Source organism: Chenopodium album, chromosome 23 (genome assembly GCF_948465745.1).
Source record: "Chenopodium album chromosome 23, dcCheAlbu1.1, whole genome shotgun sequence".
NCBI classification, from domain to species: Eukaryota; Viridiplantae; Streptophyta; class Magnoliopsida; order Caryophyllales; family Amaranthaceae; genus Chenopodium; species Chenopodium album.
In genome coordinates this window covers 33,915,730-33,940,691 of record NC_137856.1, presented here as the reverse complement: position 1 = coordinate 33,940,691, position 24,962 = coordinate 33,915,730, and the positions used below count along the sequence as shown (strand labels likewise).

Below are 24,962 nucleotides of genomic sequence, written 5' to 3'. Positions count from 1 at the left end.
AAATACAAATTATCTAGCCTCTTGGCACAACCCATGAACATAATATCAACACCCTGTATTCTAAATCATGGCTATGACACTTGTTTCAACATAAGACCTCGGATTCCATAAATTTACAATAATGGATGATTGTTGATTCCTAGAAGGTCATATATGATATGCAAATGAACAAATTGATTACGATGCCATACGTTGGTGTCTAAATTATATTGTAGTTTTAGTTCACATATAATGATGAGATAAAGAGGAACATGTGATCCACGATTTGTACTTAAATCCACCAGAGTGGCAAAGAAGTCTTTTGTCGATTTGTCTGATTACATACCCGATCCATGGCCCATGCATCTGGATTCTGGACCATTATTCATTGTTTTAAATTTCTATTTTTAAGGTTCAATTTAGATTTTTTGTATTCTACTAATAATGTATATCATAGAATTTATGGAAATTTCCTTTAATTATCATGAATTCATTCAATTTATTATTTCGGTTTTGTCTTTTTTTTTTTACTTTTTTTTTTATATACAATAAAAACATCATTATTTTCCAGTCTTATTCAAGCTTGTTTGTGAGTAATATGTTGGACAAATTATCATTACAAAAGTTATTGCATGCACTGCCGCATTGGTGTACTGAAAATTTATTATACGTCTGGCTAGGGTAAAGACTTAAAAATTTACCTTTAGTCTCATAAAAGCTACCCTTATTAACCATTTACTTTTATTCTTAGCCTTACATTATCAAAAAGTACTCAATTACTTTTTTTCTCATAAAATTACCTTAAAATATCAAAAAACTCATATTACTAAATTACTTTTATTCTAACAAAATTACCCCTGTTTTCAAAAAAAAAAAAAAATAACAAAATTACCCCTAAGTTATCAAAAGTTACCCATATTTTATTTTCCTTTTCATTCCCGCCACACAGTAAATTAATGTCCACAGTACACCCGGTTTTTTAAAAACATTTGTATTATTACAAATCCTAATAATTGATCATTGATACTCATATAAGTACAACTTTTTTTTTTGACAAGGAAAGATGAATTTCATTAATAAATAGCCATACGACATCTACATTAGATATGAGTACATAAATCAATAAGATCTAAAATACTGAAACAAGATTCACATCCAAAACAACTAAATGAAAGCATACTCGAGCGCAACTCCTGGAGAATGGAATCAAAGATGAAAATCCTCGTTAACATCGCTGTCTATGCATCTTTACGGGCGGAGATCATCACAACCTATGCTATAATTGTCTTGAACGGAGAGATTGTACCATAAATTATACCTTCTTGAGCCATCATCATCTTCCCTACTATTTTAACTCTACAAAAAGAAACAGTACCACAAAACTGCCATAAAGACTAAACACAACAAATCCTCGAAAAGGACTCATTACCTCAAAAAGAGAACAATTGACCAACATACTACTAAAAAATTACATAAATAATAAACTAACAAGGAGATTTGGGGCTTACCATGGAATTTTTCATCCATGGCAGCCCCCAAAATTTTGATTTTTTTGGGGGTGGGCAGCTAGGGTTAGATATTAAGTTCAACTTAAATACAGAGTATATGATACAATCAAATGACCGCGAATCAATACCAATGACAAGATCAAATTCATGTTTTGAACCATCAAACAAATCAAGATCTATATCTTCTTCCAATATACTCTATAGTCTATAGTTCATCGAATAATTTACTACTTCATTGTCACACGAAAAAGTCAAAAATAGAAATAACTATTAGATATCATAGAAGTGCTTGGTAGATGTTGACTTTCTATAATAAGTGTGTAATCCATGTAAATGTGATTTTTTGTTTTTGAAAGGCATGTAATGTGAATTTGGAATCGCTAAAGTTGCAATCCGAGGGACCCCATGTATCTATGCATGAATCCTCACGCACGATGATGCTAGAGCACGTCTATGTCAAAATTGGCTGGCATAAATGATAATCTTCTCTCTTATCATCTTGAAAGAGATTATAAAAATGAAATGGAGTTGAATTAATCATATTATATGGACCATTTAAGCTGAGAATTAATTTATCATATCACATCTTCTTGTACTTCTTACATTCACATGCAGGTATTAATAACATAGAATGGAGTAATTCTATTTAAAGATTTTGTCAAATATTTTTTTTTTTAGATGTGTATCACTTTGATTGGGCAAGTGGGGGGAGCAATTCTATTAAAAGATTTTGTCAAATATTTTTTTTTAGATGTGTATCACTTTGATTGGGCAAGTAGGTTAATGTTAAACTTGACAATTAATGTTTTTATTTATTTATCTACTATGGAGTATTAATAAATATAAATATAAAAATTGATATTTTAAAGTAATAAAATGACTCTAACAAATGCTCACATGATCATATTTTTTTGTAATGAACATCACTAATATAGTATACGTAATGCAAAATAATCAAACATACTCTGTAACACTTAAAAGTAGACGGCGTACTCATAAGTGACAGGCTGACAACTCAGCTTTGAGTAAGCTGAGTATAAGTTACACCGCTGTCCTTGTGCAACAATGCAAATGATTTAATGTAGGGCATAAGTGATATAAATTAGATCAACCAAAAAATCCATTCACATCAGCAAATATTATTCAATCAAAATCTATAAAAACACATTGCTTAAAACAGTTTATTAATGTTTAGTCAACTAGCCCATCACCTAAATCAATACTTTACCCTTAAACAAACCTAACCTCATGCCAGCTATACAATTATCATTAATGATAATGACCAAAACATTCAATATAACACTCCCCATTTCCACTAGTACAGATCTAATTTCATATTCTTTTGGTCGTGTTAATTAAAACACGAAATTAATTAATAATTTCATTTTATATGAATTCGATCAAATCCCGACTACATCACTGTCCTTTGTAACTATTATGCTTGCCAAAGTCTCAACAAACGCATTTAACATGTTGGATATAAATGAGACCCAGTATTGAAATGGAAATACCATACACATCGTATGATAGTTCTAGTAGTAGCTTTGAAAAATACAACAAACAATAAAGATAATGGAGGTCCAGTATGAGAGAGAAGCAGAAGAAGTTAATGGTGTAGATTTACAGACAAGAAGAAGAACATCAAACTCTCACCATCCAAACAAAGCCAACATTATCACTAGTGAATTAAGTGACACTAGTAATTTTGAGTATTCTGTAAGTATGGAAAATACTTATAGTATTACTAGTAATAATAAAAATGGTACTACTAAAATTACAAATGGTGAAAACCCCAAAATTATTGAGGGTAGATCTGCTGGTGAAGAGAAATTGGCCAACTTTGATGAGCATAATGTAGCTCAAAATGAAGGTAGACCCACTTTTTTTTCTTTCTACTTGTATTAATTTTGCTAGTCAGCTTATATATATACATTATTTTAATATTTTTTTTATGGTTTCTGAGGAAAATGCTTCAGAATTTTGGAAATTTAGCTCAATTTTGGATTTATTCATATTTTTTCAGCATTACCCAGTTCCAAAAATTTAATCTTTTTATGAATTTCTTTTTACCTCTGGAATTTTAGAGTAAGAAATTTGACAATTGGTTTTGTGAGTGAAGTTGTGCTGACTGTCAAATGTAAATACTTTTTTTTTTTTTTTTTTTTGAGGAAAGAAATGTCAAATGTAAATACTTAAATACATGCATTGGGTACTGAATTTATTTTTTACATTTTTTGATGGATTTGTTGATAAATGTTTGTAACTAGTTTGAAGTATCTGTTAGATTCATATTATTTCTTGAATGGTTTTTTTTTTTTTTTTTTTTTTTTTAAGGAAAGAAATCAGAATCTGTTGAAGATTACAGAAACCCAATATATTTTTCTCAAGAAATTTGTAGTTTAGATGAATTAATATGTTGTTTATATCTAAAATTGGCTAAATCTTGAATTAGGGTTCTGTTTTGAAAAGATTTTGCTTGCTTATTGTCTGCAGACACCAATGGATTCACTGTACATCAAAATGGGGGTCATGTTGATACATTCTCTCTTCCAGAGAGCAATGGAGGAGATAGGGAAACCGATATCGAATCAGATACTTCTAGTGTCTCTAAGAACCCGGAAATTTCTGCTGGCCTCAAATTTGTGTTGGATGATAGTTCAAATGGGGACAAAGTCGAGTCGTCTGAGTTTTATAATGGTGAAAATATGGTGAACAAAACTCAAGTTATAAGTGATCAGAATGAAATTGTTGAAACAGGTCAATCTCAAGAAGTTGAGCCAGAGATAGATGAATATGAAGTTGAGAGGGTGATCAGAAAGCAGGAAACACATGACTTGATTTGTCCTAATTGTAGCGAATGTATAACCAAAAGAGTCATTCTTAAAAGGAGGAAACGTACATACGATAAAATTTCCGAAGATGAGCCAAATCTTGGCCGAATTCCCCCTTCTATAGATCCTGATACAGACACAGGAAAGCCAGAAAATAAACTTCCTTCTGGTGGACAGGCTAGTGACAGTATTGATGCTGTTTCGTGCTTTTCATGCTTCAGCATTTTTGTTCCGAAAGGTAGAATTTCTTACTCTCCTAACAGAAACTCTTTTTTTAGCTACTTTGATGCTTCTGGCAGCATTTCTTTGTTCTGCTTCTATTTCTGTTGATTGAAGTTCCTGTCTTATAGTAACTGAATGAATTAATAAGCTAATTGTGGACTAAAGTTGAGACATCAATTAGTGAGATATTTCCCCTTTAATTTCCAAGTACACATTGGCCTTTTGTGAAGTAGGGTCCATATTCTAGTCTCAACTCTATCTGACCACCATTATCAGACATGTAACCCACAACTTTTAACTAAGAAATTCATTTGTTCTCACTGTCAAACTGACTCAATTCTAACCACTGCCTTTAACTTAACAGGAGATGGATTTCTATGCTGGAGATTCAAGCCTAAGCCAACTGTTACTCTGCAGCCAGGTACACTTTTTCTCAAATTCCTTGGCGAATTAAGTGGGAGTTGATCATTGCCTTAATTGTTTACCATTTTCCTTGAATCACTATTACCTTCTTACACAATCACGCTGTTTGTTGTCTTAACAAATTAATGCCCAAGTCCAAGTTTAAGGCATGCAAGTTCCCCATGGAATCTTTTCACTAATAAAGTACTTTTTGGGTTGAATTCCCTATATTTTGAGAAATCTATCAAGGAAAAACAATACAATCTGCATTTCTGCAATGTGAGCTGAAGAAGAGTCTGGTATCCTGACGATATCACTTGACACTATACCTTAATGAAGCCATACCTTCAGGAAAACAAAACATCTAGACTAAAGACTAGGAAATTGGGATAGAAGTGGCAATTAGATACTATAATAATTGATGAACTGAGTATCATATTGTTCAATGGGATTACAGGCCAATCTGTTGACCTATCAGCCGGCTCCATGGATTCAGCAGCTCAACTAGAAGAGGATGAGACAGGTATAAATGATAGATGAAATCAAAGAAATGTGTTCTTTTCTTCTTCTAGATCAAATTTTCTGCTTTCAGTCCAAACTTATTATATCACTCTTTTCTTGAACAACTTCAAATATTGTGCTCTAACTTCTAATCATCCCTTTCTAATGGCAGGAAGAGTATTTCCTATGTGGATCCTGACTTGTTGTCAACCATCTCACTCAGAGAGGACAGGTTTGAATTTACAACCTTTAGCTATTAGAGGCACATGCATGATTGATACCTCCTAAGCTTAGTGTTGCATTCTTCGACGCGAAGAATTTAATATCAAGCTTATAGTTCGGTTCATAGTTGTAAGGACTTTCTATTTCTCTTTTCTTTTCTGACATTTCTATCTGATGCATTCGTGACAATAGGGAAGCCTGAACCAAAACCTTCACCAACTTCAGAAAATGGTACATTTCTTCTCCATACTCAGTTAATTACCAGTTCTTAATAACTAGTGTTGATTGTGACATGTTTTTTCTGTTCAGGTAAAAAAGTTCCAAGCGAACTTCCATCACCACAGCCATCTCAAGGTAAACTCCATCTCTCTTAACGACAGAAATCTCATTGCTCTGTACAGACAAAATTTGTTTTGGTCCTCAAGTTGTGACAGTCAAATTCCCAATTAGCAGTACGTAATTTCCATTCCACAGTTAGACTAGTAAACGAGTCTCTCTCAGATGATGCTGTGCAGATACATCAGTACATGCTAGATACATTCTTCCTCTCATCCTCTTTCTTCAGTTATTCTGTATCATGATCTTGTTTCATATTTTGTGGAATAAGCTGAGACTTATAGATTTTTCATTCTGTAATACTGCAGAATTACCAGTTTCTAACAAACCTGGTGAAGTACCTGAAGGTAACTTTCTCTTGTCAGTTAGTTCCGCAACTAATTACCAGCTATAATTGATAGGATGTAAAGCATTATTTCTTTTCCGTGCAGAAACCCAGCCACTACCCGCACCTGAATCTCCAGTAACATCTGGCAGAGGTGGCTCTCACTCTCCGTCTTTCACACTCACTCACTTGCTCGCCTTCTGTTTTGCATCTTTTGAAGTTGAAGGTGTAATGTTGTTGACTGTATCAAATTTTGATCTTTCTTTGCAGGTAAAGACTTTTCACTCTGGTTTATGACCTGTTGTCAACCTTCCACTGATGGTTCAAAGCCAGACCATGCAGCAATTCCAGGTACATCATATACTTCAATCCTTTTATTTCATCAAAAAAGAGATATACAAGTACATTATGCCAGTATTATTTTAATATGTGGGTAGCGTATATGGCTAACAATTTAAAAGTGAATTTGAAAAGATGCTCATTGTCAATAATCTTTTAGTACAGTATACTTTGGCTGAAATCATGCCCTTTTCATTTCTAATTAAGCATAGCCATGTTGAGTAGATTGCAGAAATAAATCCTTCCTAGCCTGATTGTTGAATGTTTCAACTGTGCAGATACAAAAGTTCCACTACACGAGAGTAATTCTCCTGCTCCAGCTGATGGTAAATTTCTTCCCATTGATTTGTTTGAGAGAGTTTCCTCTTCTTCCTAATCCTACTCACTTAATAGGTTTCCAGTTTTTTTTAAAAACCATAGTGGACTATTTATTAATTTTGTCAAGTCTAGCTTCCCCAGTCGAATTTCAGACTATAAGCTCTACAAAGCTGACTGCCATTTGTTTTTATGATGATGCAGACACTCCATTGGTGTTTAAGCCCCTCACTCCTATACACCCTGATGATGGTAACTCCCTTATCCCTGTAGCATGCGTAATTACCAGCAGTAAACTTTTACAGGCTTAAAAAAAAAAAGTAAGAAGCTTACATCTGAAACTATAATATGTTATGGACCAGGTTCCCTCACTAAAATTAAGCACAATTCGATAATAAATTAAGGTCAAAAGCTTGAGTATTTTAATTACTAACGATAGAAGGGTTACAAAGCTAGTAGCTTGAGGCTACAAATCTCCTTAGCAACTTGAGGTTGCAACTCTCTAGAGTTTCCTCACTTAATTTCTGCATATCCTAACTACTAAGTTTACTACCCTATTTATACTCAAGACATCTAAGACTAAGGATGGATACATGTGACTCCTTAGCTAAAATGGCAAAACCATAATTAGAAATTGTTAAGGATTGTTGCTTGTTTTCCTTTTTCTTTGCTTTTGCCGTCCCTTCATCGGTTGCCTCTTCTTGACTGTTGACCTACGGTTTCTCAACCTTGGGCCTACGGGTGTACGCTTAGATAGGTTGGGCTGTATGGTGATCAATTACATAATATCAACCGCACCATTGATGCTTAAGCCTCAACTCAACCTTATACAATACCCGATCATGATACACCCTTTTCCCATCCCCTTCTCTATCATCAATTAGTAGCATGATGTAATATCGAGTTACAAGTTACTAGGAGGCTTATTGATATCTTTTATATGATAAAGCAGAAACAGTATTATCATCTAAACCCTTGACTCTCTTAACAATTAACACCTGTCACCGGAACTCATCTAGCCCCTCTCTATCCAATCAGTAGTTTTATCCATATCTTCAATATTTAACATAACAGGCTTATTGTGATTTCTTTGCTGTGCAGGAACCCCTGTAATAGCTGTCAGACAACCTATTGTAGCACCTGAAGCAGGTACTTCTTGTGATAATGTAGATACACCAGTGCCTCTCAAACCAAAACCCGGTAAAGGGCCTTATTCTCCCTGTCTTGTGTCTCCAATTAGTTAATAGTGTAACTTAGTTTCGAGTTACAAATTATAAATCACACTACTCACTTATTGTGATTTTCGCTTGTATAGATGAAGGGTTACCAATAGTAGCTAAGCCTGTACCTCACATACAACCCGATGATGGTACATCTCTTCTCTCTAGTCAATAAATGTAAATATTCAATTTCTTCTTTAAACTTTTGTGAAGCTTATTGTTATATTCCTTCTGTGATGATGCAGGTCTCCTGTCACCACCAGATCTAGAGGACCCTGATACTTCAAAGCAAGGTACTTCTCTCTCTATCTCACTCTCAGCACGTGTTACATGTGTTTCTTTTCTTAAAGCTAAGGTATGAAAGAAAGCTCCTGTTTTACCATGATTCTGCTTATGTGATCGTATCCCAGGAATCCTAGTACCATGCTGTATCATTCCACTATTGTGGAGAATTTTAATAAGTATTACTTGAATATGTTTAATGTGCCATATTTTGTCTTTACCTTCACAACTCTGGTTGAAAGACTATTCCTAATATCATAGACTCAAATTCACAATAACGCAGAGTATGTGATCGTGCCAATTGTTCCTCAACCCTCACCGGTCGATGAATCTGGAACAAGGCCTATAGTATGCATCGAGGAACCTCTCGTTATACGTCAACCTGAACATCCTAGACCTGGATTTTCTGGGATAGATATAATTAAAGCCATTGTCTATGGTGGTCTCTTGGAATGCATCACTAGCCTAAGTGTCGTAAGTTCTGCCGCAGGTGGTGATGCCACCACATGTGAGTCTTCTGCCTCAAAGCTGCTTACTATTCCATTTTATTCTCATATGCATAAAACAGCTTCAGAAATACAGTGGTTGCATGCGATCTACATGTGTAGAGTGTAGAAGCTATATGCAATTATTTGGTATTTCACATCACATATTCACATCGTGCCTTTAATTATATTTAAATAAAGCAAAGTAGATATCGTTAGTTAATAGTTTTATGATATCATGCACCATATATTCTGATCTTAGACAAACTATACCCCTCTCACCCCCCCCCCCCCTAATCAGAAGCTCAAAAGCCTTTTATTGTATATTCCGTTATAAATTTCCTTTCAAAATTGACATATTCACTGTTTTTTAAAGTATATTCTAAAGTGATGCTACCTTGGCTCCTTTTCAGTTCAAACTTGAAAGTATCATATTTTCTGTTTATTTCATCCATTTATTCAACCCGGACATATATTTAGAGTCAGATGCTGCTTCATCATCATGAATTTATGACCTTGCCCTATATGTTTGCAGTGAATATTGTAGCTTTGGGACTCGCAAACGTCTTTGGAGGACTTGTTCTTCTTCTTCATAATGTAAGTGCCATTTCAGCTTAATGCCAGTCTATTATCAATGGTATTTCGACTTTTAATATACAACTAAATCAACATATATTATTCTGGCCACCACTTTACGCCAAAAGTTTGGCTTTTCAGGTAGTTGTAAATTCTCATTTGATCCCGAATCCTTAGTAAATCCTTTACCATATTTTTTTATCATTTACCATTTTCTTGTCTATACTAGTGTGTCTTGTATGCTGGCCAAAAGATGCTTTAGGCTGAATATGCCAAAGAAATTGTTAGTACGGATTTGCTAAAAGAAAAATTAATCAAAGCCAGAGAATTAATCATCATAATGCAGGGGTGAATCTTTAAGTAAAATAAAACACGGTAGTATATTAGCTGAAGTAAATAATAAAAAGGTTTTCATTGTAGAAAATATATAATGATCCTCCTCTATTGATGACACTATGATAACATAATTCCTCCTTTGTGACTTCACTATGCAGCTAAGAGTGCTGAGACATGAGCATGCAACGGAACGCTATATAGATCAATTGGGGTCACCAGGGCACTTTAAGGTGCATGCAGTTATTGCTGTATTATCTTACCTTGTTTTTGGCCTTCTGTCTCCTATCATCTATGGATTTGCCTTCCGCTTGAGTGACAACAGGGACTACAAACTCGCTTCACTTGCAGCTGCTGCACTTGTTTGCATCGCCATTCTTTCTATAGCAAAAGCATATGCCCGAAGTCCTCCAAAGGCATACATGCAAACTATCTTCTATTACATTGGTGTTGGATTTTCGGTCTCTGGGGCTGGATATGCTTCTGGTCATCTCATAAACGAACTGCTGAAGAAGCTCGGTATTTTTGACCCTAGGGCTCCTGTTGCAATGTCTGTGTTTGAAGCAGGAGCTATGAAGGGGGCATGGTCATCTTATTGATCACTATTCGTATCCGAGTATTTCTTATTTGTTGATTTACTAGAAATCAAAAGTGGGTGACTGAGGGATGATGCTTGATCTCTGCATTTGTAATTCTATATTCTTTGTAACGCCTAGGCTTCTACCCTTGTAGAGAGCATAATAATGGTAATAAATAGTCTTTCTTTTCTTGAGCTTCTGTGGGTTATACTTTGTACTTCTTTTTAAATGATTTTTGAAATGCTGCATCTAGTATTCCTGTCAAAGAGATTGTAAAGTACTCTCTAGTTCCACTAGAGTCGTCCCATAGGAGAATTGATACTTTTTTAAGTTTTGGTAAGGTAAAGTTGACGAAAGAGAAAATTGGCAAAACCAAAGTAGTGTATGTGAGAGCAAAGTAATGTGGCTCTCCGCATGCATTAGTATGGTGAAAAACTTAATGATACATCTAAAATAGTAATATGGAGCGATTCCAATGGGACAGACGTAATATAATAAAGTTTTGATGGAATGTGATTACCGTTACTTCTCTCATTAATTGTCAAAATTATACGCGATCCAAACCTTTTTGTGAAATAGTAACAATAAAAAGGAATAGCGCCAAAGGGAGTACAATATACGTAGTACATATCTACATACATTTTCTAAGATATATCACTATCATCAACCTTTTATATACCTACCTAAGACATTAACAATTTAGGACAGTAATATTATCTGTACAAAGATCATATGTGGTCCAATTTCTATGGTATACAACTTGTGAGAAATAGAATTTGAATACATCATTGAGAAATAGTCCAAGTAAAGGCAGCAATGACAAAAGAATATGTTTTTTGAGTTAGCCAACGCATTAGCAACCATCTATCAATCCACATTATGCCAGCTAATTGCATCATTATGATAATATTCTATATATTTCTTGGAATAAAAAATCGTGCACCCAAAAAAAAAAAAAAAAAAAAAAAAAAAAAAAAAAAAAACATTGTTACTGGTTTGACATGCATTGAGTTAGAAAAAGAGAAGTATATTGGTTGTTGCTTACAATATATTCGAGTAAATTAATTAATGCAGGATGTTATATCATTTTTTTTTCTTCGTGCAGTGTGTAGAGAGAGGCACAAAGGGTAGAGATATTGTTGATATGGATAGTATTTGGATTCGATCCTATATTCCTATGGATATCACTTCCTGACCAGGATATTTAACCAACTAAACTAATTGACATTTACTTACCATGGTATTATAATACGTTTGACTATCTAAGAAAATCGAACTTATATTAGGTAGAAGGGAGAGGACTTTCTCATTTAAAAAAAGAAAAAAAAAAAAAAAAAAGGTGATTTAATTGGTCTAACAATACAGAACTCAAATTCCATTATTAATAAGTATCACAAATGTCAATCAAGTGAGTTTGTTGCAAGCATGAATACCAAAACCAATATTATTAGTAATGGTGAAAAATCTCGAATTTTCGAGGGTGGGTTAGCTAATGAAGAATCTATCATCCCTCCTAATGTTAAAGGAGGAAGCTTTAAGGAACACAAGATGGAAGAAACATACACAAATGCAGCTCAAAATACAGGTAGACTCACATTTCCTTCTAAATTCTAACTCTAGTTCATTCAATGTTTCATACATTATGTTGTGTGTATCAAGGCTATAAAAAGCATGTGTGATATACACGTGAGGATTCTCTCCGGTTACTAGACCATCTGGTTACGTCAATAAAAAGAAGAAATTAGAATGGACTGCCTTACACAAATGAATGTAACATTACTGATTTAAAACTGTAACATGATCATATTACCAAATGTTAAATATTAAAGTTAACATATCATATGTAGCTTTTACATTTTGTTTCAGGAAAACAGATTAGAAAAAATATTTTTTGATTTTTTTTTTTTTTTTTTTGGACTGGCAGATATCAGAGAATTCTCAAATCAGAATCAGAATAATGTGTTAGCAACAAAATTCGACGTAAATGGGGTGATAAAGAAACAGAAGATACATGACTGTATGAGCTGTGCAACATGTAACTCATATATTACGAAAAGGGTCCCTTCACATGGAAGAGTAATTTCCAAAGAACCAGAAGTAGCGCGATTTTATGAGAAGAAGGTGATAAATGAGGAGGAAATTCATGATTTGTGCTGTTCTAGTTGTAATTCATATATTGCTAAGAAAATCATCTTGCACAGAAGAGTTATAGTTCCTGATGAAAAGGCTATCAGTCCACAACCAGGTAACTTATACATCATTGAAATGTTTTTACTAGTATTTATGTTGATAAAGTTTGTAAGACTAGGTATAATGCATTCACTTCCTCTGAGGTTTTTGCTGCAGCTAAATTTTCTTTTAACTCCCTCTGTCCGAAATTAATGGCTACATGTTTCACCTTTGATATTGCTAAAATGTTTCCTTACCATGTTCTTTCCCTTCCTTATGTAAGTGTGTGTTCGAAAGCATAATCTATATTATTTTAGGAAATATGACAATTTTTTCGGATATCTACATGACTATCATTTCTAAAGTAGTTTTCAGAACAGTAATCAAGAACTGTTAAGAGGTTCATTTTAACCCTGACTCAGTCTTTGCTAGTGAAATAAAACGTCGAAGCCATTGTTCTGTTCCAATGACAAACTAGGACATGTCCAGCACTTAGAAACTAGCTTTTCAGAAATCTTATAAAATGGAAGATTTGGTCATAAGACGTTGATATATAATTGATATGAACAATCAACAGTAAATATAAAGAAGCTGTCACATATAAATCTTTTTGAAAATTAAATACAATTTTCCCTTAATAATTGTTTGATATTTAATTATTTCTCCTTTTGTAAAGTAATTTTTTTCCAATCAAGAAACACATAAAAAGAATAGAATATTTGACAGTGAAATAACACCTACAAAAGTAAACAACCTTTTTAATTTAAGATCTTTGACCCAAATTTCTACAATAATGCAGGACAAATGATTGTGCAAATGCCTGATGTTATAGAGCATAATTCACTTGAAGCCTCTACCCCTGAAGTGTCTCGGTTGGACATAATCAAAGCCGTTGTGTATGGTGGCCTCGTAGAATCCATAACTAGCTTAAGTGTTGTAGTTTCTGCAGCAGGTGGAGATGCTTCCACATGTGAGTTTTCTCATCAATTCTGCCTAAACTCCTGCTATGTATTAGTCAGTTTTACTTAGATTGGCTTCTGTGATGTTTTCGGTTTTATACTATACTTATACATGTGAGTTTTCTCATCAATTTTGCCAAAAACTCTGCATACTTGTTATTGTGTTAAACTAGATTAGAAGCCACTTACATTCAGGGTTTTATATTATTATGATGTTGTGTTGCAGTGAACATAGTAGCTTTGGCACTCGCAAACGTGTTTGGAGGACTTATTGTTCTAGCTCATAATGTAAGTTACTTCTTTTTAAAACAGCATCTGACATTAGTAGTTTTCCGACTTCTGATCAATAACATGTACTAAAAAATGCATAAATCGGGCCACTAATGCTTGAACCTGGATTGAATTTGAAACCTGTAATTATATAGTAATTCTACAGAAACATTCGACATAATTGATGTTTGCATCTGATCTTGCAGCTTAGAGCTCTAAAACAGGAGCAAAACACGGAACATTATGAACAACAACTTGGGAGACCAGGGCACTTTCTGCTCCATGCAACAATTGCCATCATGTCTTATCTTGTGTTTGGCCTAATGTCTCCAATCATTTACGGGTTTTCTTTCTACAAAAGCGATAACAAGTACCTCAAGCTCGCAGCACTTGCAGCTGTTTCTCTCGTCTGCATCACACTGCTGTCCACAGGAAAGGCATATGTCCAAAGGCCTCCAAAGGCGTATATGAAGACCGTTTTGTCCTACATCAGTCTTGGTATCATGGTTGCTGGACCTGGATATATAGCAGGGGATCTAGCAAACATGCTTCTTAAGAATTTTGAAGTGTTTGATTCTTCTTCTTCTGGTAGTATGTCTGTGATTGAAGCTGAAGTAGTTAAAGGGGGATGGTCATCTTATTGAAAAGCTTGGCATTCATTTCTAGGTGTTGCGCCTTCTCAAGCATTACATTTATCACTCTTGCCTGGATATATTTTGTAACTCATGCAACAATGTCATTTTTGCCTCGCTCTCACCTGTTTATTATGCTGTGTTGCAAAATACTTGGTATATGTTATGCAATTCTGGGATATGTTATCATTCCTGCTGTGTTACAAATTAAGGATTCTTAAGCATCACCATTTTATTAATAGAGCCTCACAAGCACATCACCTTTCTTCAATCCTCACTGGTTAACCACCCTGCATCTTCTCAGTGAGATCGAAGACATTAACCGGCTCAAAACCGGCTTCCATCATTGGAACAACCCGATACCTTCCCTAGATACCTGCACCAGCATCTTCATTTGCAAGAATGACATCTCCTTTCCAAGCTAGACCTCGACAAACCCGAGGTCTAGCTTGGAATAAACAGGTGGGTCTTGTGGCATGAACTTTCACTTCCCTTCCCCTTCCTATTGTAAATCCTTCACTCGTAGCCAATGCTCTGGCGATTATGTAGCCCTATCACATTTGGAATTCCCTCGTAAGGAGGGTTTCCTAAAATATGTAGCCTAATTAAAGCCCCATATAAATTTTATTCTTCCCATAGCATAAGGGAGGTATGATACCCAACTACCCATTTTCACTGTTATGCCATCTGACGGTACGCTGTCTCCTGTCGGTAGTGGCCCTTGGTGTCTAATCCTACAGGTGGGTATAACTCATGCTCTAGCACAATGCAGGTAATCCATGATTTTTACTTGTGAATTCAAGGCTGAGTTCCATTTCAAGTATTAGATAATGCACTGGAATCATTAAAAAAATATCTACACATTCCAATTTGAATGCTTCCACTCACCAAAAGGTTAGTTAGAAAACTAATTTAACGAAGTATAAGTTACTTTCCTAGTGTAAACAGCCAAAACTCAGGCAGATGCTGATAAAAGAAAGCTGTTACAATTAAAATGATAGTTAAGGCTGGTACATGGTTGGAAGACTGCGAGAACCTCAAACATCAAATAAACCTTCCAATGATCATTACTGCAGAGGAACAACGAAGAAAAGATAATTTCACTTTCATGCCCAGAACCAATAATGCTACGTGATGAAACATACAACAAAAGCTGAAATCAGATAATGTATAGTGATCAGTAAATATAGAAGAAATGGTTATAGACTTATAGTACATATATATATATCTCAGGGAACAAGGTGAATACAGAATTCCCGATAAATATTACAGCCTGCACGCAGCAATGAACAAAGTGTCGACAAGGAGCAGATCAAAAAAAGAATGGAAGCAACAGCAGCCAGCAGGGCATTATCTGACAAAATTTACAAGCAGCTCTTACATTGCAAAGACAAAACAGCAGGAGGTGGGATCACAAGAAAAAAAAAATAAAAATATAATAAAAAACTAAAAGGTTTATATGTTATCTATGTTCTGCACATTCTATTACCACACAGAAGCTGAGGGAGAATCCATGCACCCCAACTGCAAAATGAAGAAAAATGATCTACACTTGTCAATGGCTTCATATCTGTCGGCTTGGAGGTCGACCAATAAGCCGACATTGTTCAGGGAGCAATGAAGTTATGACTTGTTCATGGACTGGAAAAAGCTCCCCGTCAATCCCACATCCATTATGAGAATGCTTTCCTGGTTTGATCCTGGCAGATTTGACCTGCATTCCAACAGGGCGTTTTAGAACCACCAAACTGCAGGCACAATCATTGCTAACTAGAGCATATATTTTTTATGAGGGAATCACAACTGTAAGGCCATAAGCTTATATTTTTGTTAACATGTGAGATATGTTGATTCAAAGATACAGCATCTTGAGAAATGACATCCATTTCATCATAGAAGAGTTTTAACCCTCACGTCAAATAGTCTCAACTACTAAGCCATAACAGGCATATAATTTATGAACTTATAATGTCAAGATGCCCCTCCAACAAATCCTGTCCTCCACCAGATTGGAGTAAAAGACAACTTCCATGGATAACTTAAAGAAAACATTACATAACTGACATAAACATTAAAAAGGAGTAAGAAACATATTTCATCAATGACTTTAAGAAAACATTAGTTAAACAGCCTTTGTGCATTTTTTTAGAAATATATAAATTAAACATCATCCTTCTATATGTACATATGTATTTTATTTTTTTTTGTTATTACTTGATGGATGGACATATCATTTACCAAAAGCTTCAAAAAGTAAAGACCTTGATAAGGAAGGGACTTCCAACATACCTTCACATACTCAACATACGGCAGGGACAAATGTTGACCAAATTGTAGACGTAAGAAAAACCTCAACAGCCTTAGCCTACCACTTCCATGTACCAGTAATAGATCTAAGGCATTGTCATCAGGTTCAGCATTCGGTGCCACCACCTGAGTACTTAAACCTTGAACAGTTTTGCATGAATGGTTGCATACTAGAACACCAAGAAATTGTCCCTTCTTAACCACCCATTTATCTTCAAACCTAGGAGTTACTTCAATCCTTCTTTCCTCTTCATCTTCTTCCGGTGGTGGTCCAGGCAATTCAATGCGATTTTCTTCATTCCAATTCGGCTCAGAGTCCCACTTAGGTTCAGAATCCCAGATTGGACCTGGGTCAGACATTGTGGAAGAAATATCCTCCTTATCTGGTCCGGTATTTCCCCAGGAGCTTCTAGTTGCATCATGTGTGGTGGTCATTCCAGTCCATCCTTTATCTGCCCGTGACTTAGACCTAGTCCTTGGCCAATTCGGAGTAGTTGAAAGTGGAAGTTGGGGGTGGATAACTTCAGGTTCCGCCATTTCATTCCTCCTCCCGGAAGAGAGACGTTTTGTTTTAGGATCTAAGCCACGCACATAATCAGATGGCTCAGTGCTGGCACGTGTGCTACTGCCAGTTGTGTCCATATCCACACCTGACATCCTACTAGGGCTCATTATTGAATCAATACTTGATAAACTGGAAGCTCTGGGAAGACGATCTGTATTAGATTTTCTCATAATGTCAGTGTACAGATCAGACATATCAACTACCTCTTGATCAGCTAGAAATTTTCCATCCTCAGGTGTCCCAGTTGATGCTGGAAGGTATTCTACTTCGAAGTTGTATTTCGGTAAGCATAAAAACTTTAGAAAACCGGCTACAAAGTAACGCAATGGACCAAATCGCTTTTGGTATTTCTCAGAGAGCTCCAGCACTGAAACAAGATAAAATTAAGATATGAAAATCTTTCAATTAAAGCACAACATATGATACCAGATAACTGTAAAGAAGAGAGGATTTGTGCTTTATGCTTCAAGCTGCATCTTCCCGTTTAATATGAACATTCAATCTAACACACATTGAAAGATATCACTATACCAGCAATTATCCGCCTACATATAAAGTATAACAAAAAATATTTTATGAGAATAAGAGCAATTTGAAGCAGCAAGGACAATTTGCATGTAAACATATTGGCACTTGCCAAAGACAAATGGGGTTATGCAGTTTGCCAACTACTCCCTATTAGGCATAGATATCAAAATGAGCAACATAAATTGGGCCAACACTTGAAGAATAATATTAGCACAAAAGGCAGGATTTTATGAAGTATATAACATCCTCTTCTGAAGGAAAGGCAGGTTCATGGGTGACATGGCACAGAAGCAAATAAGGGAATCACTGATCACATGCAGAGCAATTTACAAACAATACAATCTATGAAGTATATAAACACCCTAGCTCTTCTTTTGGGGTTACAATAAGGATTAATTTGCATACTATAATTACTATCCTGTGACAACATGATGGCATACATTTAATCAAAATAAGTACATCATTCAGAAAGACCACATCCCAAAATAATTCTTTAGCTTACAGTGAAAGAACAAAAACGTGCAGACAATAGCTTTCCAAGATATATACCTAAATAAATACCTCATCCACTTAAATTGTGAAAAAATACAGATTACAGTCACTTTTTCTAAATAAGGATTTCAGAGAGAGGGGGAGAAAGAGCCGCTTCACTGGTTCAACAATAAAATTGAAAACACAGAACTTGCACATATAATTAATTACCATCACTGACAAACCCGAAATATGTGACAGTTGACCCAAAGTGAATTAATCCAGTCTGTATCCATTCAACGGCAAACACATCTGTCGCGGTAAGGCCTCCCTGTAGACAAGCAAAATGGGGAAGAAACATAAATATAAATAAATGACAAAGCTCTACATTAATAGTTCAGCAAACCTATTTGACAAGAACAAGACAGATTTGGGCCTTATATTAGTAACTGTAGCAGGTCTAAAGTAGCACCCATGTTGATTACAGTAAGTCAGTTGCTCAACAAGAAGGGGGGGAGGGGAAAGCTGACACTCATAATGACAGTGGAATGCTGTACATGGCCTTCATGCTAACTCCCCTCAATTTCACAGCTAAAAACAAAAATGAAAGCAGGACTTCCAAGAAATTATTTACTCAGAAAATATAAAACAAAAAAATAACCAGGTGAGATAATATATGGCACTGTCTTGCACAGCTATTCTGGTTGTATTTTAAGACTGCAGTTGCAATGTTATAATTGGGAAGATATCTTCAATTTGCTAATAATCAACATCTCTCAGACCATATGTTTCAATACAAACACGCAAGTTTAAATTATACAGTTCAAACTTCAAATGTACAACGTTCATTACTTTTGTCATGCCTCGAGAGGTATCACGAATTCATGATGACCTTTGGTGATATGGCATATAGAAGGCTAACTACTAGAATGTGACAGTAATTCAGTGACTCACTCGTTTACCAAAGCTAAGCAACGTTAACCTCAGCCCTTTCAAGAGACATCCAAACAGCCAACTTATACCTTTGGTTCAACAACCAACATAAAGTGCAGGTGAAAAGAGAGCCTCTCGAATCTCAAAAAAGTGTGTCTAATCTATAGGAAGCAACAAAACCCCAGAATCTTGTCAAAAGAAAAGAATGATGAAAAGAATAATCCGAATCACAAAAATGAACTCATGCCAGCTTCTTACTTTAGTGACACAGCATAACATGTCTCAATATATAGCATAGAAGAAATGAAAGGCAGAATCTATACAGTGACCTTAACTTACAGGAATTAAGAGACATAAATAAAAAAAAAAAAAAAATTTGTTAAATCTGAAATCACAACCACCCCAAAGAAAAAAGAACTTTAAAAAGAAAGAAAGAAAAAGATAATAACAATCAAGGTTAATACAAAAACACGTGCAAATTTTTTCACATCAGGAGGCAAAGAAGTAGCAAAACCCTTAAGAAGCTAATGAAGCTTAATATGAAGTTACAACCAACCTTCACGATTGATATTGCAGCAGAAACAGGATCTCTAACCCCCAAAACAGTCCAAACAAGAGAATTATCAGAACCAGCCGGTATTATTCCAATTGGGATCGAAATGGCCTCTTTTTGATCATTCCTACTGAGTAAACCATTTAAAACCTGCACAGTCAATAAGGATTCAAAATTCCCATGCACCCATATGAATCATCAAAATATCTTGAAAGCATACAAAATATGTGTTATTGAGCTAATATTGTGCATTAAAATCATGACCAAATGGAACTTTATCCAAAAAAAAAAAAAAGCCTCAAACATAAGCTAAAGTAGCATCATATAGGCCGTGTGATAATTGATAAGTGATAGTCAGGACACCAAAGAGAAGAAGATTGAAGGTATACCTCGTTAACAATTCCATCACCTCCAACACAAACGATCCCTATCAACAGAAAGAAGGATAATGAAATAAAAGAAATAAAAGATGTGAAATGTAAACAAAATGTCCAAATTTTAACAAATACCATCAGGACATGTGCTAAAGTCAACAGTGGAGGCAAGTTTCTTAGCATGTCCAGCACAAGTTGTTTTAACAACCTCCAACTTAAAACCTGCAAGCTGAAATAATGACAGCCATGAGCAGATCAAGTACTCTGCATACACATCCAAACAATGATATCAAATATACTAATCCATGGTTATCAACAATTTCATTTGGAAGAAACTTTAAAGCATCGCATTATTTTATTGCAAGGGATTAAAACCCAATGACACATTACTCAATCCATATATATTCCAGATGAAAAAAGATAGACACAAAACCAAATGATAGTCACCATAAAATTCATATACAGAAGGTAAATTTAATTACCATACCATCTGCAATTAATGTACTCCTAAATCCTAACAGCCCTTTCCATATATTTTTCAATTGTAGTCGTTTCATAGAATTTGATGCAAGAACGTTTGATAATCAATGCCCTGGTGCTCATAAATGTGTCAATGGAATATTAGCATACCTTAAATATCGGTTCAACCATTCGGTGAAAAACTTTACTTGACCGGCCACGTCCAGACCGTGGGTTCAAAATTACAAGCATTCTAGGCGGACTCTTACATTTGATATATGGTTCAAATGGTTCAAAAAATAAATCACCAGACTCTGAAGATTGTTTCTTTGAGGATACAAGTGGATGCGGCAAACAATTAATATAACATTGTTGATCTGCAAAGGCATTAACCCATTGAAGTGCCTCATCTGGGTTCGAAGCCAAAAAACGATAATCCTTCCGACATCTTCTAGGTTTCATAAAGCAAGATGGGACAAGTGCATGGTTCTTTATCGGATAGGAGTGCACAGTAAAATGTCTTAGTCCAGAATTATATGATAACTGTGAACAAAAAGGAAGAAAAAAATATCAATAGGGATTATGTAGCTCCAATCTACTACAAGATTTACTAAAGAACATATTAAAATTAGCTCACCGAAATCACATCTTCCAAGTACAATGTATTTGATCCCCAAACTAGTGCCTTGCTAGTAAGCTTGGCATCAATAGCATCCTGCTTTATTGATTCTGTTGAAGTCTGTGCATCAGTACTTTTCTTAGTCTTCCTCTTATCCAAAATTAACTTTCCAGTAAATACATCATATCCTAACAAGTCAGATTGTTCATCCCCAATGTCAATTCTGTGCTCATCCCTCTTTGCTGTTTGTGGATCATTGCTAGTAGCAAGGACGTCATTTCGACGTGAAGCCTTTCCTTTGCTGCGTTTTTCAGGAAACACAACTGGAGAGCAGTGCTGTCCAGTGGCTATATTTGAACAGAAGCTCAAGCGACGACCAGACTGCTGGGTTGTCACTCTTAACGGATTCTTTGGAATAACTCCAGTATTCTGCATTTTTTTATGGGAAGAAAATATCCCCTCACATAGAAGGCTGCAGTGACCTTCAATTTGAGTAATCAGATACCAATATCAGACCCTCACCACATACATTCGCATCAAGCAGAAAACCCGTGTACATCAGCTCAAAATCGCTGGTAAACACTGTAAGGAAAGGGTTAAAATGAGAGAACTAAGCAAGAATTGAGTCCAGGTGTATACATATGTCACAAAACACAGATTTGGACATGACCACAAAGTAAAAGCAATGTACAAGAAGCAGTAATTAGAATGTAAAATTAAAAACCAATCATAATTGCATTAACAAGAAAAAAGGGAAGAAAAGAGGTGGAGCGCCATAGGATAAATTGCAAAAGACAACATTATTGCAGCTTGTTCCTTATGTACATCAAATCTCCAATCAATTAGGTCAATAGATCGTCAAAACAGGCGAATGAAACTTATGCACTATAATGCTACCAGCCTACCACACTGAGGCTGATATATTTCTGCTCTGAGTTTCATTAACATAAGCATTTAGCCTATATGGTATCGCGTCATCTTAACTTGTCATACATGGGTTCACAGTTCACTATACAAATTCCTTTCTTGACACTCGCAATTCAAATGGCTGACTGGTGTCTAATTCTTTTCATAACTTAAATCTTAATATTTCATGACAAACATGCATGTGTAATCTTGGTAATCATCTTAAATTTATTTTATAAGGTTGCATGTCCCAAAATCCATCTTAAATATGTCACTCTCTAGTAGATCTCAATAGTCTGACAAAATAAGGGCAGAGACACAGCCTGGCAAATCACATATTTCTACAGAAAATTGAAAGACTTAATATGGCTATTGGCCAGAGTCTAACGCTGTTGTTCTAGAGCATGCTACACAAAAAAAATACATCAATTTTGAAAACTAGTGTCATGAAAGATATCAACACAGTAATCTTACTCAAAGTCTCTGATTCCTCACACTTCAAAAAGATGTGTACGAACTAATCCAAAGACAAAGCATTTGCAACAAGAATTACTAGAACTACAAATCCTACTAGATTTTATTTTTGAACAAGAGCAACTATCCTAGCTTCATATATAAATTGATGTGTAGGCGTCGATGAGTGAGCTCATATAGAAAAATTCTGAGGTCTGGAAATAAAGTGAGCTCAGTTTGGGGCTAAGGTAATGAGAAAAGAAATTGCGCTAAGGTTTAAGGATTTTGGGCTAAACAAAGAGATTTAGGTTAAATTAAAAAAGGCTTTGTGATTGGGTCTTTGGGCTAGGATAATTGGAAAAGTAAACAATCATTGGATCCATTAGGCAACCTAGACCATATTAGGTGATGATGCACATTTCAAGCATTGGGCTTTATTTGGGTAGACACAATTTGGTGTCTACAATATGAACGGCTACAAACAGCCCATAAACTTCCTAACGATGAGACTCTCCGTAATTACTACAAATATGCGAAACTTTACTAACCCACCCCCCTTTCAAGGAGTTGGATTTTGAAGCCCACGAGTAAGAGGCCTAACATTGAGTGTTTGAGATTAATGAAAACTGAAGAGGAAAATGAAGAGCTGAAACCAGACAGCTCAGCAAATGCAGATGTAAATGAGGAATCGGCTAGAGTCTTGGATGGACAGAAACAATACTTAAAATTGCAAAACGGACAGAATTCACAGAAATTATACTTGTGATTTGTAAATCATCTACTAGCCTAGATAGAAATTCAAATATTGGCAAACTGGCTACCTGCTAAACCAATAGATACTTTCACCAAGTAACTCTCTCAGCATTTTCAAGTTTCTCCTCTTGAGGACAAAGGAACCACATAGTGCAGTATAATCACGGTGGGACAGACAACAGCCCTCCCCCTGAAGAATTTAGCAACTAATTTAGCTAACATCCATACTCCGCCAATTCTATGGAATTTTACAGCAATTAACCATGTGACATTCATTATTTTAAAAAATAGTTAAACTCTAGTTTCTGGCACGGCTGGCAGGGTAAACAAAGACACATTCAAACCAGCTTACCATTTCTCATTTTTTCAAGGTAGTTTGAAAAAAGAGTGGAAAAGGCAGAAATGTCCATTGATCAACTCTATTAATCAAAATCAATTAAGCATAATAACAAGTTCGCGACTCCAATTTTGCAAAATTAAGATAGGTAGATATAGATTAAGCTCGCTGCAATACTCAATCCTCAACCCTCAAACCAAAGTCTATCTCTAGCTCTCCCTACATTTATACTTGCTATAGGTATTAGCTTTAGCTCTCGCTACATCTTTTGACTACCTATAATCGTTCCGGTACCCGAACTTTTCTCATCTACATCCTGTAAATACTAAGATAAAACCTAAACCTCCTCCCCACCTGCAATTCACTATAAAACACAGCTTATTTCCAAACAAACTAATCACCTGCAATCCACCAAAATTCAACTTACTAAAATAACAATCCCCAAATTCTAAAAAACCTACAAAATCAATCAAACACCAAACACAAAACAGAAAGAAAAAAAAAAACCCAAATTTCAAAATTTCCATCAATTACCAGAATTAATGCACACAAAAAACATACAATTCAAAAAAATGAACAAAATTAAAGTAAAATACAAAAAATTGATCAAGATCTTACCTCAAATACCCTTAGATCACACCTCTGAGCTGCCTACCTAAAACACAAACAGTAATTTCCCAAAAATAAAAATAGAAAATTGATCGAAATCTGATGAACAAAAATTCAAAAAAAAAATTAATTGAATTGAACAAACGATGATAAATGTGGTAGAAAAATGGAGGATTAAAAATGAAAAAAAGAAAAAAGAGTGAATTGATTTAGGGTTGAAGAGTGAGAGAAGAAAAAGAGGAGAGAGAAAATTGAAGAGTGGAATAGAAGGAGAAGAAAGAGAATGGTTTTGGGGATATTTGGAGAGAGAAAGTGTAATGGTGTCACTAGTCATTGAGTTGTGCCGTATTTTCTATCTTTCTTTTTTTAACTTTAATTAATTATTTTTGTATTGTTTTTATTTAAAAAAAAATACAGTAATTAGAATATTAGATGATTTTGTCACAATTGATGTCACCCTTGTTTCTCCCGTTTCATTCCTTTTTATTTGTCCCATTTTAAATACTATGTATTATAGAGATTTTGACCATTTGAAATGTTATTGGATTCGGTTATTAAGTATTACACGTAATTTTTGTTATTCGTATAAGGTATTATGTGCATGGAAACTG

At 35.0% G+C, this 24,962-nt stretch overlaps 3 protein-coding genes and 1 long non-coding RNA gene across 6 annotated transcripts; 3 read left to right on the top strand and 1 right to left on the bottom strand.

The window, feature by feature from the left end:
* Positions 1–3,051: 3,051 nt before the first annotated feature.
* LOC145607434 (membrane protein of ER body-like protein) lies at positions 3,052–14,595 on the top strand. The gene is made up of 9 exons (XM_081663085.1): positions 3,052–3,357; positions 3,981–4,556; positions 4,905–4,961; positions 5,400–5,465; positions 8,766–8,990; positions 12,379–12,699; positions 13,423–13,593; positions 13,809–13,870; positions 14,059–14,595. Exons 1-9 carry the CDS (start codon positions 3,060–3,062, stop codon positions 14,494–14,496), a joined length of 2,214 nt encoding a protein of 737 aa, XP_081519211.1. The 5' UTR covers positions 3,052–3,059; the 3' UTR covers positions 14,497–14,595.
* Positions 5,619–8,589, top strand: LOC145607903 (uncharacterized). 2 transcript variants are annotated; one of them, XM_081663502.1, is made up of 11 exons: positions 5,619–5,675; positions 5,858–5,896; positions 5,975–6,019; positions 6,310–6,348; positions 6,433–6,480; positions 6,597–6,677; positions 6,944–6,991; positions 7,185–7,232; positions 8,082–8,129; positions 8,296–8,349; positions 8,446–8,589. In XM_081663502.1, exons 1-11 carry the CDS (start codon positions 5,630–5,632, stop codon positions 8,559–8,561), a joined length of 612 nt encoding a protein of 203 aa, XP_081519628.1. In that variant the 5' UTR covers positions 5,619–5,629; the 3' UTR covers positions 8,562–8,589. The 2 variants fall into 2 exon arrangements, with proteins under 2 accessions (XP_081519628.1, XP_081519627.1); XM_081663501.1 differs by having other exon boundaries at positions 8,082–8,180.
* Positions 9,503–10,337, top strand: LOC145607905 (uncharacterized). The gene is made up of 3 exons (XR_014105659.1): positions 9,503–9,564; positions 10,038–10,109; positions 10,228–10,337. It is a non-coding gene; the product is annotated as an uncharacterized LOC145607905 (long non-coding RNA).
* Positions 14,596–15,658: 1,063 nt separating the features above from the next.
* Positions 15,659–24,676, bottom strand: LOC145608071 (sphingoid long-chain bases kinase 1-like). Of its 2 annotated transcripts, XM_081663674.1 has the most exons (10): positions 24,361–24,676; positions 23,474–23,595; positions 21,312–21,875; positions 20,846–21,217; positions 20,351–20,444; positions 20,231–20,268; positions 19,845–19,991; positions 18,587–18,686; positions 16,774–17,723; positions 15,659–16,198 (listed from the first exon to the last, which is right to left on the bottom strand). In XM_081663674.1, exons 3-10 carry the CDS (start codon positions 21,726–21,728, stop codon positions 16,049–16,051), a joined length of 2,268 nt encoding a protein of 755 aa, XP_081519800.1. In that variant the 5' UTR covers positions 21,729–21,875; positions 23,474–23,595; positions 24,361–24,676; the 3' UTR covers positions 15,659–16,048. The 2 variants fall into 2 exon arrangements, with proteins under 2 accessions (XP_081519800.1, XP_081519799.1); XM_081663673.1 differs by lacking the exon at positions 23,474–23,595.
* Positions 24,677–24,962: the final 286 nt, after the last annotated feature.